This window comes from Punica granatum, chromosome 1 (genome assembly GCF_007655135.1).
Source record: "Punica granatum isolate Tunisia-2019 chromosome 1, ASM765513v2, whole genome shotgun sequence".
In the NCBI taxonomy this organism is placed as follows: Eukaryota; Viridiplantae; Streptophyta; class Magnoliopsida; order Myrtales; family Lythraceae; genus Punica; species Punica granatum.
The window spans coordinates 51,147,877-51,161,460 of NC_045127.1; the positions used below are offsets into that span (position 1 = coordinate 51,147,877).

At 38.8% G+C, this 13,584-nt stretch overlaps 2 protein-coding genes across 5 annotated transcripts; one reads left to right on the forward strand and one right to left on the reverse strand.

Annotated features, from left to right (window-relative positions):
- Positions 1-3,351: 3,351 nt before the first annotated feature.
- LOC116192503 lies at positions 3,352-6,566 on the reverse strand. 2 transcript variants are annotated; one of them, XM_031521061.1, is made up of 6 exons: positions 6,333-6,566; positions 5,943-6,225; positions 5,663-5,740; positions 4,626-4,707; positions 4,111-4,253; positions 3,352-3,710 (listed from the first exon to the last, which is right to left on the reverse strand). In XM_031521061.1, the coding sequence occupies exons 2-6, from the start codon at positions 6,213-6,215 to the stop codon at positions 3,504-3,506; spliced, it is 783 nt and encodes a 260-aa protein (XP_031376921.1). In that variant the 5' UTR covers positions 6,216-6,225; positions 6,333-6,566; the 3' UTR covers positions 3,352-3,503. The 2 variants fall into 2 exon arrangements, with proteins under 2 accessions (XP_031376921.1, XP_031376920.1); XM_031521060.1 differs by having other exon boundaries at positions 5,943-6,565.
- Positions 6,567-7,270: 704 nt separating this feature from the next.
- LOC116195550 lies at positions 7,271-9,730 on the forward strand. 3 transcript variants are annotated; one of them, XM_031524806.1, is made up of 4 exons: positions 7,271-7,430; positions 7,725-8,000; positions 8,280-8,459; positions 8,664-9,730. In XM_031524806.1, exons 2-4 carry the CDS (start codon positions 7,779-7,781, stop codon positions 9,294-9,296), a joined length of 1,035 nt encoding a protein of 344 aa, XP_031380666.1. In that variant the 5' UTR covers positions 7,271-7,430; positions 7,725-7,778; the 3' UTR covers positions 9,297-9,730. The 3 variants fall into 3 exon arrangements, with proteins under 3 accessions (XP_031380666.1, XP_031380674.1, XP_031380683.1); XM_031524814.1 differs by having other exon boundaries at positions 7,425-7,527; XM_031524823.1 differs by lacking the exon at positions 7,271-7,430 and adding an exon at positions 7,585-7,603.
- Positions 9,731-13,584: the final 3,854 nt, after the last annotated feature.

The following is a 13,584-nucleotide window of genomic DNA, read 5'->3' on the forward strand; positions in this document are numbered from 1 at the left end:
TGTAACCAAAAAATTGTATATATATATATATATATATGTTTCTTCTGATAATATATAGTTGCACGACTATCTCTCATATAGCTATTTTTTGAATTTTAAAATTGAAGGAATATTCTTTATTAGATATTGATATAATAAAATATTTTAGAAATTTTTACCATCTACGTCAGTGTTATCAAAACTGGACCGGACTGAGGGGTTTGACTGGCCGGACAGGAAACCGAACCTATATTCGATCCGGTTAGCTTGAAAATCGAAAATAAATAGATGGTAAATAGATGGTGAATCCAAAAACCCGGGCAGTTTTTAGACAAACCCATGTGAACCGGCCGATTACATAGGTTCATAATTTTTTAAAGGAAAATGAATTAAATTTATTGAATTGCATCATTCCAATCGATTCTGAACTGAAGGCTAAAAGAAACCCTAGTCTTGAGTTAAGTCTTCTCTTCACCATTGTCTCTATTGAACACTTGAACTGATCGAGTAGAACCTCTACTACAGAGGAACTTCGATTCGAGCTTCCTCTTTTCCTTCGAGCATCGCAAGATTGGCAACAACTTTAGTTTCCTCTTCTCCTTATGTCTCTTCTCAGCTTCTCCTCGTCAACATCTTCGAGCTTCCTACTCCGCCTGATCGAAGATTAGTCAAGTTCATCTTTTTGGTTCATGGGCATACTATAAATCGAATCTCCATCCTTTAGTTTGTTTGGTAACGCAACAGGAGCTTGCTTGTCACCCGAAGCCAAGTCCAAACTGACAGCGTCCACGTCCGTCTCCAATCTCGATCCGAGCTTAGAGATAGAGCTTTGATTGAAGCAACATGTCCGTCTCCGATCTCGATCTAGCTTTAATTAAACTGGTGACGTCCATTATCCGTCTGCCTAATAGAATAAGCAAGGCTTCGATTGAAGACTTGCTATAGTGATTTAAGGCAGAGAGGCTTCGATTGTTGCTGTGATTCGAGGCAGTGGGAAGATAAGTGGATCGAGGGTAGACGGACATAGCAGTAGAGAGAGTCGAGGAGAGAGAGGGAGTTGAGGGAGTTGAGGGGAGAGAGAGATGGGTTATTTTTGAAAAAAAAAATGGGTTTGTTTTTATAATAATTATGTATTATATAATTTTTAATTAAACATACATTTCTACCCATCGAACCCGTGAACCCATACCTCGACCGGTTCAATATTCGGTCTGGTTCTGATAACACTAGTCTACGTGATATTTGATAATCTTGATTTTTTTATTTGGGATAAAATTAATATATAATCAAATTAATATTAATAAAATATATTAAAATAAATATATAGTTATATATGAATAACTATATATTTTTTTTACAAAATTCATTTAACTTCAGTCATATATATATATATATATATATATCTAATATAATATATGTTTATTGATTGTAATATACGATTTATATCAATAGCTACATATTTTTCATTAGGAATAACTAATAACTATATATTTTTATTTACTTTATTGTCTAAAATAAGCATACATATGACATATAATACAATTGACAAAAAGACAAAAGATATCACTTTCTAACGTGTACAACACAGAGGCTTCACAACTAGTTTATGATATTAATGGCGCAATTTCACTTACAACCACAATAGTTTTCGTCAAGGGAAATTTCAACCAGCATGTACATGTGGCCCGACAAGTATATGAATAACCCATATTGTCGATCAACTGACATCAATAGTTTGTGCATTCGATATTTCAAAGATGTTGGCATAGATTAATCTAGAAACTCGGGTGTTTTGGACTCTACTACTTAACTCAGGTTCTCTTTGGCTTGCTTGGGTGCACAAGTTCCTCATTAAAAGCAGGAGTTTTTGGGTACTTAATGCCCCTGGTGATTGCTCATGGAGTTGGAACAAGATATGCGATCTTTAATAAAACCGTTTATGAGGTATAGTGTGGGTTCAGGTGAGAGTATTTTCTTTTAGCATGACTCATAGCTACTGGACATCCCTCTCTCGGATTATTGTTCTAGGGGATTTTTATACTTCCCAACTATTGGAAAAAAAAAAAAAAAAAAAAAAACTCGAAGATAAATTTTGTTCCAAAGTCTGATGGATGGGAGTAGCTTCAGACATCCGACGTCCAAGCCAAGAAATTGAAGTTACTAATATCCGCTCTTCAATTGCAGCAACAAGATAGTATTGTTTGGACTGAATCTAGATCAGGACAATTTACTTCAACCTCAGCTTGGGAGCAGCTCCGAGCAAAAAAAACCACAAGTTCAATAGAGTAAAGCAATATGGTTCCCGTGGAACATTCCAATGGCCACTTTTATTTGTTGGCTCACTTCGAAAGGTAGGCTTGCTGCGAAATAGAGATTACTGGAATGGGGGATTATAGTAGCAGAACTTGAATTTCAGGACCATATGTTCTTTACCTGAAGAGTATTCTAAGCAGGTTTAGTATTCACAAACATGTTAAGAATTGGGCATCTAAAGTGAAGTGGGTCTGTCATTTTAAAGTTCGGAAATTTAATTCTATCGTGTTGCACTTACGCTGGACCTACTATGTTTATCAAATATGGTGGGAAAGGAATGCTCATGTTTTTCAATGGAAATGCAGCATTGTTTCCTCCATTCTACAGCAAATTACAAGTCTTGTATAGTTTAGAGTCCAATCTCTTCCGAATCTAAAGTCTAAGATTAGATTCTCTTTAGCCGCTAGGAATTCCAAATTTTGATCTTGATGTAAATAGTTTTCTTTAATGGTTCTCATTGGATAAGTGTATTATGCACATCTTTCTTTGGTTAATAGAATTTATCACTTATCCAAAATAATAATCTTAAGCCTGGAAAATTCAGCCTTTATTTTATCATAGACGTATGTCTACGCTATGCATAAGATTTATTAGATTGATAACAAATTTGTTCTCTACTTGTAACCAAGATATTTTCGAGAAAATTCAATTCGTGATGAGATATATCTTGTTCCTTTTATTCCTCTAATTCGTAATTAAATTCTGAAAATATCCTATAATAAAAACTAATTGTAATGCCTAAAAATTATGATAAAAAAAATAATAACATAAAAGAGTATACATCTGCATGGGTAATTGATTAGGAGGAAGAGGGAGAAGGACAGATTTAAGAGGGGAGTGGAAAAGAAAAGTGAAAGCTACTGCCCCTAAATTTATGATCATACATGTCCTCAATTTAGTGGTTCTTATAAGTTGAACTATGTATAATAAGGATATTTTGGGTAAGTGAAAGTGAGAATAGACGAGGACTACTTCCTCTTTCTTCAGCCTCTATTATTATGTTACAGATACGTAACTTTGAGGCTGCTACATTCAATTATATATGCAGCAAATCATTTGTTGTCAACAACTTTTGGAAATATATACCAACAAAATAAAAACGGCAAATTAACTGCGCATATACAGCAGATAAGTTGGCTCGTCATCGTATACAAGTTACATAAGTCGAATACAAAATACAAGTGATGATGTACATCAAAGTGATTTTCGTTTTAGTTTTCTGTGAGCTTAGAGAGAAGGTAAAGGCAGCCCGATGAGAGGAGTACCGATGCAGCGAAGCAAAGCAAGTCCAACGGAGTATTTATTGCCGCCCTCTTGCTCTTGTCAAACAGACCGATCAGGAGAAGCATCACGATCACGTGGCCCAGTTTGGTCTTCAGCTCGTTTACTGATTTTATGTCCAGCCATCTCGGCCGCTCCTGCATATAAAAAAGAAGGGACCAAATTCCATCACTCACTGCACAAATTTACTACTTCTAAAGGCTATGAATCTTCATTTGTACAATATTCAGAAGAGGGGGAAACCAGATATCATGATCTTCGCAAGGTTTATACAGGAGCTCTAATAAATTGATGCATTTGCTGAGAAAAGTTCCCCAGAACTAAGGCACTGCATGATTTAAAATTCAATGAAAATCCATTCCTACTTTTCTCAATGAAGAAACCAAACCAAAACTGCGGTAGGTTCCCTTTTCATTCTCAAAGAAAATAGGAACTCGAGTCAACAGCATTTTCCACATGAAGAACGTAAAATAATTAAATGCACCCTTCAGCAGTTTATGAAAAAGACCCTTCATATGAAATCAAGTCCTAACTGACCTTCAGAGTGAACATCCCAAATAGATTTGATGTCTTTTGGCCTTTCTCTGCTGAAAGCGACTTTGCAATGTCAAGATTGCTCACGAAAAGCTCATAGAGACCCATTCCAAAGACCAGCATCACTGTTCCCAAGAGATACACATCTGAAGAGGCAATCAAGTCAAACCACCAGAGTCGAATTTTGGATGAGTAAACAGGATAAGAAGTAACGAAAATGAAATTAATTTTGATTAAGCATTTAGATACCATTCATGGATGCTTCGAAGAAAAATATACATAAACGCAAGGTGTTCTCTGTTCTCTGATTATTAGAACAACATCCAACATAACAGACTAATCCGGTCTGAGCAAGATCCATTGATGTTAGCGTGAAGTTGTGCCATGATTTTAAGGTATTGATGATGTCAAGCAATGTTACTTGTTGTTTGGTGAATTTGAGCTTTAGCTGATCTATTTTGAACTCCAGTAATGGATTCAAAGATAGTGAGCATACTGCATAAAAGATTAAAACTCACCTATAGCTTCAACCAACAAGAACACCACTTTGCTACGACCAACGGCGTACTCCACAAAGGAATTAGCAACATAAGTGCAACCCTGCATCATTACTATATATGAATAACTTGTCGGGTGGGAAAAACAAGAGCAATCTGAATAAGATCAACAGAAAGAGAACTGGAATGACTCCATCTTTCCTTTCTCTGTATGTTACGGCAGAGCCCGAGAGAGGTGTGCAAAAGTCCAATGTTCGGAGAACCAGAGAGCTTGCTAATTGCAAAGCTTCTGTTGCCCTAACCTCTTGGAAAAACTTTAGATACAAAAGCGTGCATTTATTTCAGGTCATTTAACTGCTTCAGAAACTAGAACAACTATGATTAAATCCTCGACATGGAGGATATAATAATTATACCGTCAGGAGAGGTTGATATGATTTAACTTTGCTAGACCTAAACTCTTAGGGGTGATAGATACTGAATTAATAGGTTAACAAGAACAAAAGAAAGCTTTTCCTATGGAGCTATTCGCACCTCTCTATACCGATAAGTGCTAGGATTTATGGTCGAACTTCTTCTCTGGGTTCAGATCTGAAAGTTCTGATAATCCAGGTCACAATTGCCTTGCTAATCAAAGATTGCCTGAGACTTGACTTGATCAATCAGATAATACCATCAAAATTGTTTAGAGGATATCGGTTGTTGCAAATTATCCTATAGATCATGTACCCAAATTCTTCTTTTTTACTTTTTGGGCTTACCGAATCTATTATGCAACTAAATATCATCACTAGTAACTATCCTCAGCCCTGAACTTCAAAGTGGAACTCTTCTTCTCTTTCCCGTTAACCATCTATAGCAGGACCGAATCACATGCTTATGATTTACACGCTAAAGTACCATGTCCCTGTTTCGGATCAAGGGTCTCAAATAGCGCCGGCTAATTGAGCATCCTAAAATGTTTCAAACTTTAACATGAATTTCGAGAAGAAACATTACCCATAACTATAATTGTGAAAGAAAGTTAAAGTTTACGCGTGGAGCAGCATAGGCAGTACCTTGATAAAGCATAGGAATGATCCAACCAAAGAACCGATCACTCCCAGAAAAGTCATGAACCGGAACCCATATATAATCTGCACATACACGAATCGATGATCGGCACAGCAACCGCAGCATACTCAAACAGTGGATTAGCAGACAAAAAATTTCATCCATTTAGACTATCTTTCACCATACTCTCAAAGTTCAAGTCTTGAAATTCTTCATTGCTCCATAGCTAAGACAAGATACGAACTTGATATTCATTCATAAGTGTACAATAAAGGGGAATTTCACCTTCTCTATCTCGGTTTCGAGAAATTCAGACTGCGGCGAAGAATCACGATACACTGTGGAGTGGGAGCCAATCTCGGGGGCCCTCACCGCCGACGAAGTAGAGTGTGCTCGGAGCTCCAACGATGATGATCGGGAAGTGGGCGGCGCTGGGAATCTGAAGCAAGAAGGCCGAGAAACACACACCCTTTTGGGAAACGGACTCCATTTGGAAGGAGCTTCGAGGTTGTCCTTGGCGGGTCTTGTGATCGACGGCCGAAGCAGAGACTTCATCATGTTTCCGTTTCTGCGGAGAACGAAACACGGGAGGTCGGAGGCATATATGGGAGCTGAAAAGAAGCTCAACCCCCGAAACTAAGAAGCATTCAGAGGAGGAAGGAAGGGAAACGAAACTGAGGAAAAATCTTCAGCCAGACCAAAACCAACGGTGTGGAGTTGGGAGAGGAGAAGTGAAGAGACAGTTGCTCTGCTACGTGGTCATGCAAATGGCGGCCGCCGGTGTTGGGAGGAGAGGATTGTCGGCTGCTCCGGGCGCATCATGCACCCAGGGCAATGGCCATGGCTTGTTTCCGCTGCGGGGGAGCTTCAGCTCGGAGGATGAATGGATTGGTCTGTGCCACGCTTGCCTATTCCAAGGATCCACGGCTTCTACTACCAGCACGGCGCCAAAGCCAAAGCCAACGCCAACGCCAGCCCCATAGCAACGATGGGCCGATTGCGGGGGCCACTGCACATTCCGGAGTGGGCCTGGGCCTGGCCCAACTATATGTGAATAAATTCCCGGAACCGATTATTAGTTAGATCCCGCGTCGGGTCTGTTTAAGATCTTATAAGCCGCTGTAGATCAAGCACGTGGTCACCTGGAAGCTTAATGGATCCCCTATCGATTATTGAAGGTTAGTACTGGACCCCGAAGGAGACGTAGGATTTTCCGTTGTCATGGTAAAATTCGACCCGACTCCTCTTGGTATTTTCTCAAAATGGGGAAAAGATTGGTCGGAGATAATGTTCCCCCACTTTATCTTTTATAGGAAGGTGGCCGATGGGTGACATTTCATGTCACGGGCAGCTTTGATTTTTTTTCGATTATAGGAGAGGGATCGGTACTCCATAGCAGCCGGTAGCTAGTAAGGAAAAACATAATTTTAAATAAATGAACAGTAAAACGGATCGACGACAATCAAACATAAAACCTTTTATATTTTAAACGAAAAATAAAGAAGAACAGGAATCGAATTAGCAATCCCCTAAGTAATTTGACTCTTCTTCTTCTAAGTGATGAAGTCCATAGTGATCTCTCTGTGTGTAAGTGTGTAGTCTTCCTGCTGTAGCCACGTGTCCCTCATGCAGTCGATTCCTCAGCCACCTGTCGCTGCTTCTCCTCGGACGGCAAATCCTCGGGATCGGCTAAGCTATTTATTATTCACTATTAGCTAAGCCCTTCCCTCCCTCTCTTCTCATGGAGGAGGACGAAGGATGAATGCTTAAGCGGTAAATTAAAATTTTGATAAAAGTTATGCTTGATGAAGACGTGATTTGTTACTTATTTCTTTCGCGGCGGGAGAGAGTGCGAGCTACATATGAATGTGTAAAGTGGAGTTCATTAGTTTTGTTTGCTAGAATGTAGAATACATGTGAACTTCTACACGGTTGTGATTGCCTTTGTAAGCCAAGTGAATGATTTGATTATCTGTAGTGGCAATGTGATCGATACAAAAAAGGGTTTCATTATTTCAGAACGATATCGGTTAACTTCCTTTTAATTAGTTTTGTTTTCATTTATAGGTTGCAAGTGACTTTTAGCTGTACTTGGTCTGAAGGGGCTGTTCTTCGGATTTGATGGGCATTGTTACAGAATTAGTGACGAAGCTGTTCTCCATTACCAGGCTGATATGTCTATTCTGTGTCAAGACTACTCTCATAGTCATTAGCACTTGGGTGGAGTTGATCCAAGCTGGAACCTCTTTGAACATCAGCGTATTCGGGAAAGTAGTCCTATGGACATTTGCTCTCATAACCCTCCCGATACGGGTTTTGACTGCAGTACGAAGGGAAAGGCAGGTTAGTCGTCATTTCTTGCTCTCGTGTGTTCTCGCACTCCTCTTATCGACATTGCCAATTACCTCGATAGTCTGCTCTATTGTTTTGAGTTTTTATATGTTACTCAATTGGGAGAGTTGGATATTTGAGGTTGTCACTGATGATAATAATCGACTTGAGCCTTTGATGATGAATGAAGCATTAATGTTTATGACAAACTGATTGTGCGGTTGAATATTCACGAGGCCTGATCTGATTCGACACTCTATGATGTGAAGATGACTGAAGCTGTTCTTGCAGTTGGAAGCCTACCTGAAGTACACACAGGTGGAGTTAGAGTATCTACTGTGCTATCAGAAGGAGCTCGAGGCTCGTCTTGAGAAAGCAATTAAGGAATGTAAAGTGATGGAAATACTGTTGTCGGAGCTCGAGGAAGACCATGAGACAGCCATCTCCAGGCTTGAACTTCTCGAGGATGAGGTAGCGTGTCTCTCTTTATATGTTAAGGATCCTGGCAATGAACTGTCATTTTTAAATGCTTTCAATTGATTAGTATAGTGGTTCATGAGGTTGTTTAAGCTTGTGGCTTTCCTGTTATAACCAAATATATCCGTATCCTACTATATCAGTAATTAGAACCAATCATCTCTTTCTTTCTTCTTTTTTTTGGTGATTTTTTGACAGTTGCAAGCTCTTAAAGCCAAGAATCTCCAGCTCAGGGAGACCCGAGACAAGGAAAGCTGTAACTTCAAAAGCCAACCCAACCAAAGAAAGCCTCAAACCACCAATACCACCCCGAACTTCTGCGACATCCCCTATGGTATCTCCTCTTTGAAAGCCCCACGTGATGGAGCTTGTGGCCAGTCCCTTCAAGACCTGCTTGACAGTGAGAAGAAAAATGCGGACGCACTCCTCAATCTTCTGGCTAACTCGAATCCAGATCAATTTGAATCCCTCATTGGATTGGAATCGGAAAGAAGCAGGGTCCTCGACCAGCAAAGGGAAGTTGCCCTCCAACGGAGCCTCTTCAGTGCAATTCTCTCTTTCCTTGTTGGAATGATCGTGTGGGAAGCCAAGGACCCGTGCATGCCTCTCGTGATGGCTCTCTTCACCGTGGTAGGTATGTCCCTAAAGAGCGTTGTCCAGTTCTTCTCCACCATAAAGAATAAACCCGCCTCTGATGCTGTGGCTTTGCTGAGCCTAAACTGGTTCATTCTCGGAATGTTGACCTACCCAACCCTACCGAAGGTTGCCCGGATGCTCACTCCCGAGCGCCTGAGCATGCTCAATCAGAAGGTGAGGTGGTTTGGTACATAGTTTTTCCTACTAGCTAGTTTGTTGTTCAGCTTTAGATTTTGATTGCGCGTGTTGAAGGAGACCTAGCTAGGAATATACAGCTTGCTGTTGTGCATATACATTGCGCTTTTTTGTACATAATTTCTTGCCCTATAGGTTAAGTAATCAGACCATGTATGTTTTGGTATAGACAAACATAGAAAGGTAGTTCGTTGCAATATGGCTAATCTATTAGCTCGTGCTCTGCCTGGACTGTGGATGTTAAGATCTTGTGTCAGTGGATATAGTTCGGCTCGATATGAGGTTGTGGAGTATGATTGTTTACCTAGAAGAATTTGGGCTATCTTTCGTACATGATATGGAAGACACGATGTGCCAATTCTCTATTATGAGACATTGCCAAGTCTCGTTTGGGCAAGGTGAGGATCTGGTAAGTCAAAAACTTAGCTTGTGTTTGTTTTTCAAGTTGGATAACGATTTACTCAACTTTATTTTATACAATAATTGCAAATATTGACAAATATATTGATGTGTGAGAATATATATATATATATATGTAATATAGATATGAAAGTAAAAGGGAAATTTACTATTAAAAAATTGATATATATATGTGTGTGTGAAAGTAAATGAGAAATTTATTATTAAAGAATCGATTATAAAAATAGTTAGAAAAAGAATGAGTGATAATTTATTATTAAATAACAGAAAAGATAAATAATAATTATTATATTGTTGAATTTTGTGAAGAATAGAATTGAATTTGATTGAATAATTTATTTTGCTTAAAAATTATATTATTAAATTTGGTGAATAATAGAGTTGAGTTGGATTAAAAAATAAAGGAAGCTGCAATCTTCTTTCTGTTCACATGTGGCTCTGAAATTACCAATAAATCGGCTAACTGAAGGCTTGGACCTTCCTACTTTATCTATCCGTATTGTGTATTCTTTCCATGATGCCACCCGTCCTGTTAGGTTTTTAGGGTCAGCATAATAATGAGCATGGAAAGCAACCCGAACAATTTGAGCTGTCCCTGAATCAACAGAAACGTGCCGTTCGGGTTGTGATTAATTAATGATATCGGACGATTCAATGGCTCGGACAAGTTCCGAGTTCCTCTCATTTGTGCTGCCAAAAGAAGTACGACCCCAGGATTAAGAAGGGTTGCTGTCTGATCGTTGATATAGGACCATCGCTCCCGCCTTGCCCACACTCAGGGACCGTAGAAGCATTAAATGGGACTTTGGCTAATTGTTGAGGCTGGAACACATGATGTGTCGGTTCGTTTTGTTGCGTTGTACCCCTGCCATATCGGTGCATTAAATTTCGACCGCTGGCGCCACGCGCGGGGAAAATAGTTAGGCAATTAACATTGGTTGATTCAAGCGATTTGGCATTCAGCTATTCCGCTTAAGTAAGGTCTCGGATTCGAGTTCTTGTGAATGCAGAAAATTCACGTCGAGAGAGTTTTATTCATTAATGGATCGACCCGGTTCGATTGGATTAATCGAAAGTCATTGAGTTTCCAAAGATTATGATTCACATTGGAAAAATGGTTAGGCAAGGTACGTGTGTCAGTCGTCCTACAATTTATTGCCGTGTTCAAGCGAGATGGCCCATCTCCGGACATCCTGCCATTACCCGATGTCCTAGACCTGTCCATGACTCTAAGGTTCTGCCGTACCGAATAGCATATATACATACATATGGGATATATACAAACATGTATACATGAGCTATAGAAGTCGGTTTCCACGCATGTGCTTCTCTTTCATTGAAGGTCCATTCTAAAAATGTGTGGATCATCAAGGAGTCCTCAAGTCACTTTCCAGGTGGGAAGGGTATTGGAGAGGTGTGTGTGAGATTGAATGCAGACCGTCGAAGTTAGATAAGGTTAGGCTCGACTGTTGGTTCCTCATTATTCTAATCTGCATTTTCAGCTGAATATATTGGAGGAAAGGAGCCAGCTAGCTTAGGTTTGCCAGCTCTCTTCTTTGGGTTCTTGGCTCGAGTTGATTGGAGTCGTGTACGTCCATAGACAGAGATACGAACACCGGTGTATAGCAGTTCATTCGAGAACCTATCTATGTTTAGACTTGTCGGTAATATTTGTAGCCCGAAAGAGAACGGTAAATTATAGTGATTTGATAATTTTAGTTAAATCATAATATTATGAACTAGATTAGTCAAGATTCTTAATAGTGAAAGTTCTGTCGGAAAATTCAACCGGACCCACTTCGTTTGGCAGAAAATTATTGCTTCATTTGATCTATGATGTACTGATTATAGGCCCTTCCCTCCAAAAGTCTTGGTTTTACATTGTATGGTGTCCCTTTCTCTCTCTCTTTTTTTTTTTTTGTTAACCTTAGGTGTCCGGATTTCGCCTGACTAATTTCAGAGACTCCGTAAATCCCCAGCAATGTACGAAACGGAGGTGACTTCAAGGGATTTCGAACCCGAAATCGAATAAATACTTAAACTCCTCCTTACCACTAGGCCAAGCTCCTTGAAATTGTCTCCTTCTATTTTTTCAGTTCATACTCGTTAAGGGCGTTTCATTGAAGGTAATTAAATAGCTTAATTAGATACAAGTTCTTTTTGGTTCAACTTATATATGAATGATCTAACATCCAAGAGTATATAGTGCCTCTTAGACATGCGATAAAATTGGGTCGAAATCGGAGAACACTTGCGCTAACTTCAGAAAAATAGCTCCTCGAATAGTAATATTGAAATCGTAATGCTGAGTTCAACTCGAAAGAGTGTGATGCGAAATTATTCCACGAATGCCTTGAATTCGTGCTAGCGATTTGTCGTGCCGAAGAAAAGGGATGAGGTGGGCAAACTCTAGGTTGATAAAAGTCAATTGGTATATATGCAGCATATGCAAGTATGTCGTGATTGGACTTATATTGTCTGATAGCCTGGGCAATGGGGCCAAGAATGTTGAATTAATATTCTCTCGTTTAGAAATAAAGAGAATCCTTCTCGAGGAAGAAACTAATAAGTCGAAGCATGTCGGGCATGCACCTCGACTTTTCCTAATTATGCAGTAGTGATGTCATAGAGGTCCCTAGCTAGATATGATTTACTTATAATAGTTGGCGTGAGCAATGTATTATTTGAATATAACACCCCACCATTTATATATATATTTAAAAGAAATTAACTGCGTTCACTCGTGACATATATATAGGAGATCCTATCGAAGAGGTATATACTTTGTCCATTTTGGAGCATACGCGGTTTTGCCCTTTAAAAAAAGAAGTGGTCTCGTGAGATCTTATCTACGAACAAGATTCACATTGAAAAAGATTTACTCTTCATTCGAATTAGATTAGTTAAAATCTACTGAACTTTCAAATACCACGGTACATATTAAGAAAAACAAAATGCGGTGTTCATGTAATTCAATCAATTATAGGTTTTGGGTTTTCGTGATTGCACTATATATATCCCTTTATATAGATTTCTATTTTCATATAACTGATGAAACAATTGAAAAAGAGGCTATATTTGAGATTTTAAAAAATGAAATTTCGTACTTTTTGGTCTAATTTATTCTACTATAATATATATATATATATATAGAATATTGTTGATGTCAAGCGTGCAGGAGCCGGCCATTGACATTCGAAGATGAGCTTGAGATCCATTTGTTTTGGCTTTCCATGTATTGTTTATATTGTTATATATAATCGATGGGGACAGGACAAAGAGTAGAGGATGCAAAGTGACAGCCCTGTTGAGTGGTACCCGTAAATCACATCATATGTGAAGAAGAATTATATCATACAATAGCAAAAGTGAGAGCAATAAAATGAGAGGGAAAATAATGGATCGTCGAGTACTCGATTGGTGCCGAGAACTTGGTGATAGTTCGGAACATTATGAAAAAGATGGATCGATCAGAGACGAGGCAACTTCCTACGAGGACCATTTTCCTTTGGCTTGATCAAGAAGTTACTTGGAGTTGAGGGTTAACTTCTTCAGAAAGGACTTTTTGTTCTCTATTTGATTATGAGAAATTTCCTATTATCCACCTCGAGTATTTAATTTTTAAAAATTATGAGGAATTCTCAACTTGTTGGATGAAATTAAACTCCGCTCAGTTTTTCGCTTGCAATGATCACGAGATTTCAAGTGCGATTTCAATTGAAGCAAAATGCTAACAGTATTCCTGGGTATCATTATCATATAGCTTCTTATAAAAGCAAAAGGCAGAAAGCAGAAATATTGCAAATAAATAGATATGCAAATTCTGATTGATAAAGAAATAAAAGAATGGAAAACCATTTCTCCCAAA

Excerpts from the sequence above, each read along its gene's own strand:
- LOC116192503 (XM_031521061.1), bottom strand. The coding sequence starts at position 6,215 with ATGATGAAGTCTCTGCTTCGGCCGTCGATCACAAGACCCGCCAAGGAC. Across the intron at positions 5,741-5,942 it reads TCGAAACCGAGATAGAGAAG|ATTATATATGGGTTCCGGTT; the intron begins GTGAAATTCCCC and ends GTGTATGTGCAG. Across the intron at positions 3,711-4,110 it reads TTGGGATGTTCACTCTGAAG|GAGCGGCCGAGATGGCTGGA; the intron begins GTCAGTTAGGAC and ends TTTTATATGCAG.
- LOC116195550 (XM_031524806.1), top strand. The coding sequence starts at position 7,779 with ATGGGCATTGTTACAGAATTAGTGACGAAGCTGTTCTCCATTACCAGG. Across the intron at positions 8,001-8,279 it reads CAGTACGAAGGGAAAGGCAG|TTGGAAGCCTACCTGAAGTA; the intron begins GTTAGTCGTCAT and ends CTGTTCTTGCAG. Across the intron at positions 8,460-8,663 it reads TTGAACTTCTCGAGGATGAG|TTGCAAGCTCTTAAAGCCAA; the intron begins GTAGCGTGTCTC and ends ATTTTTTGACAG.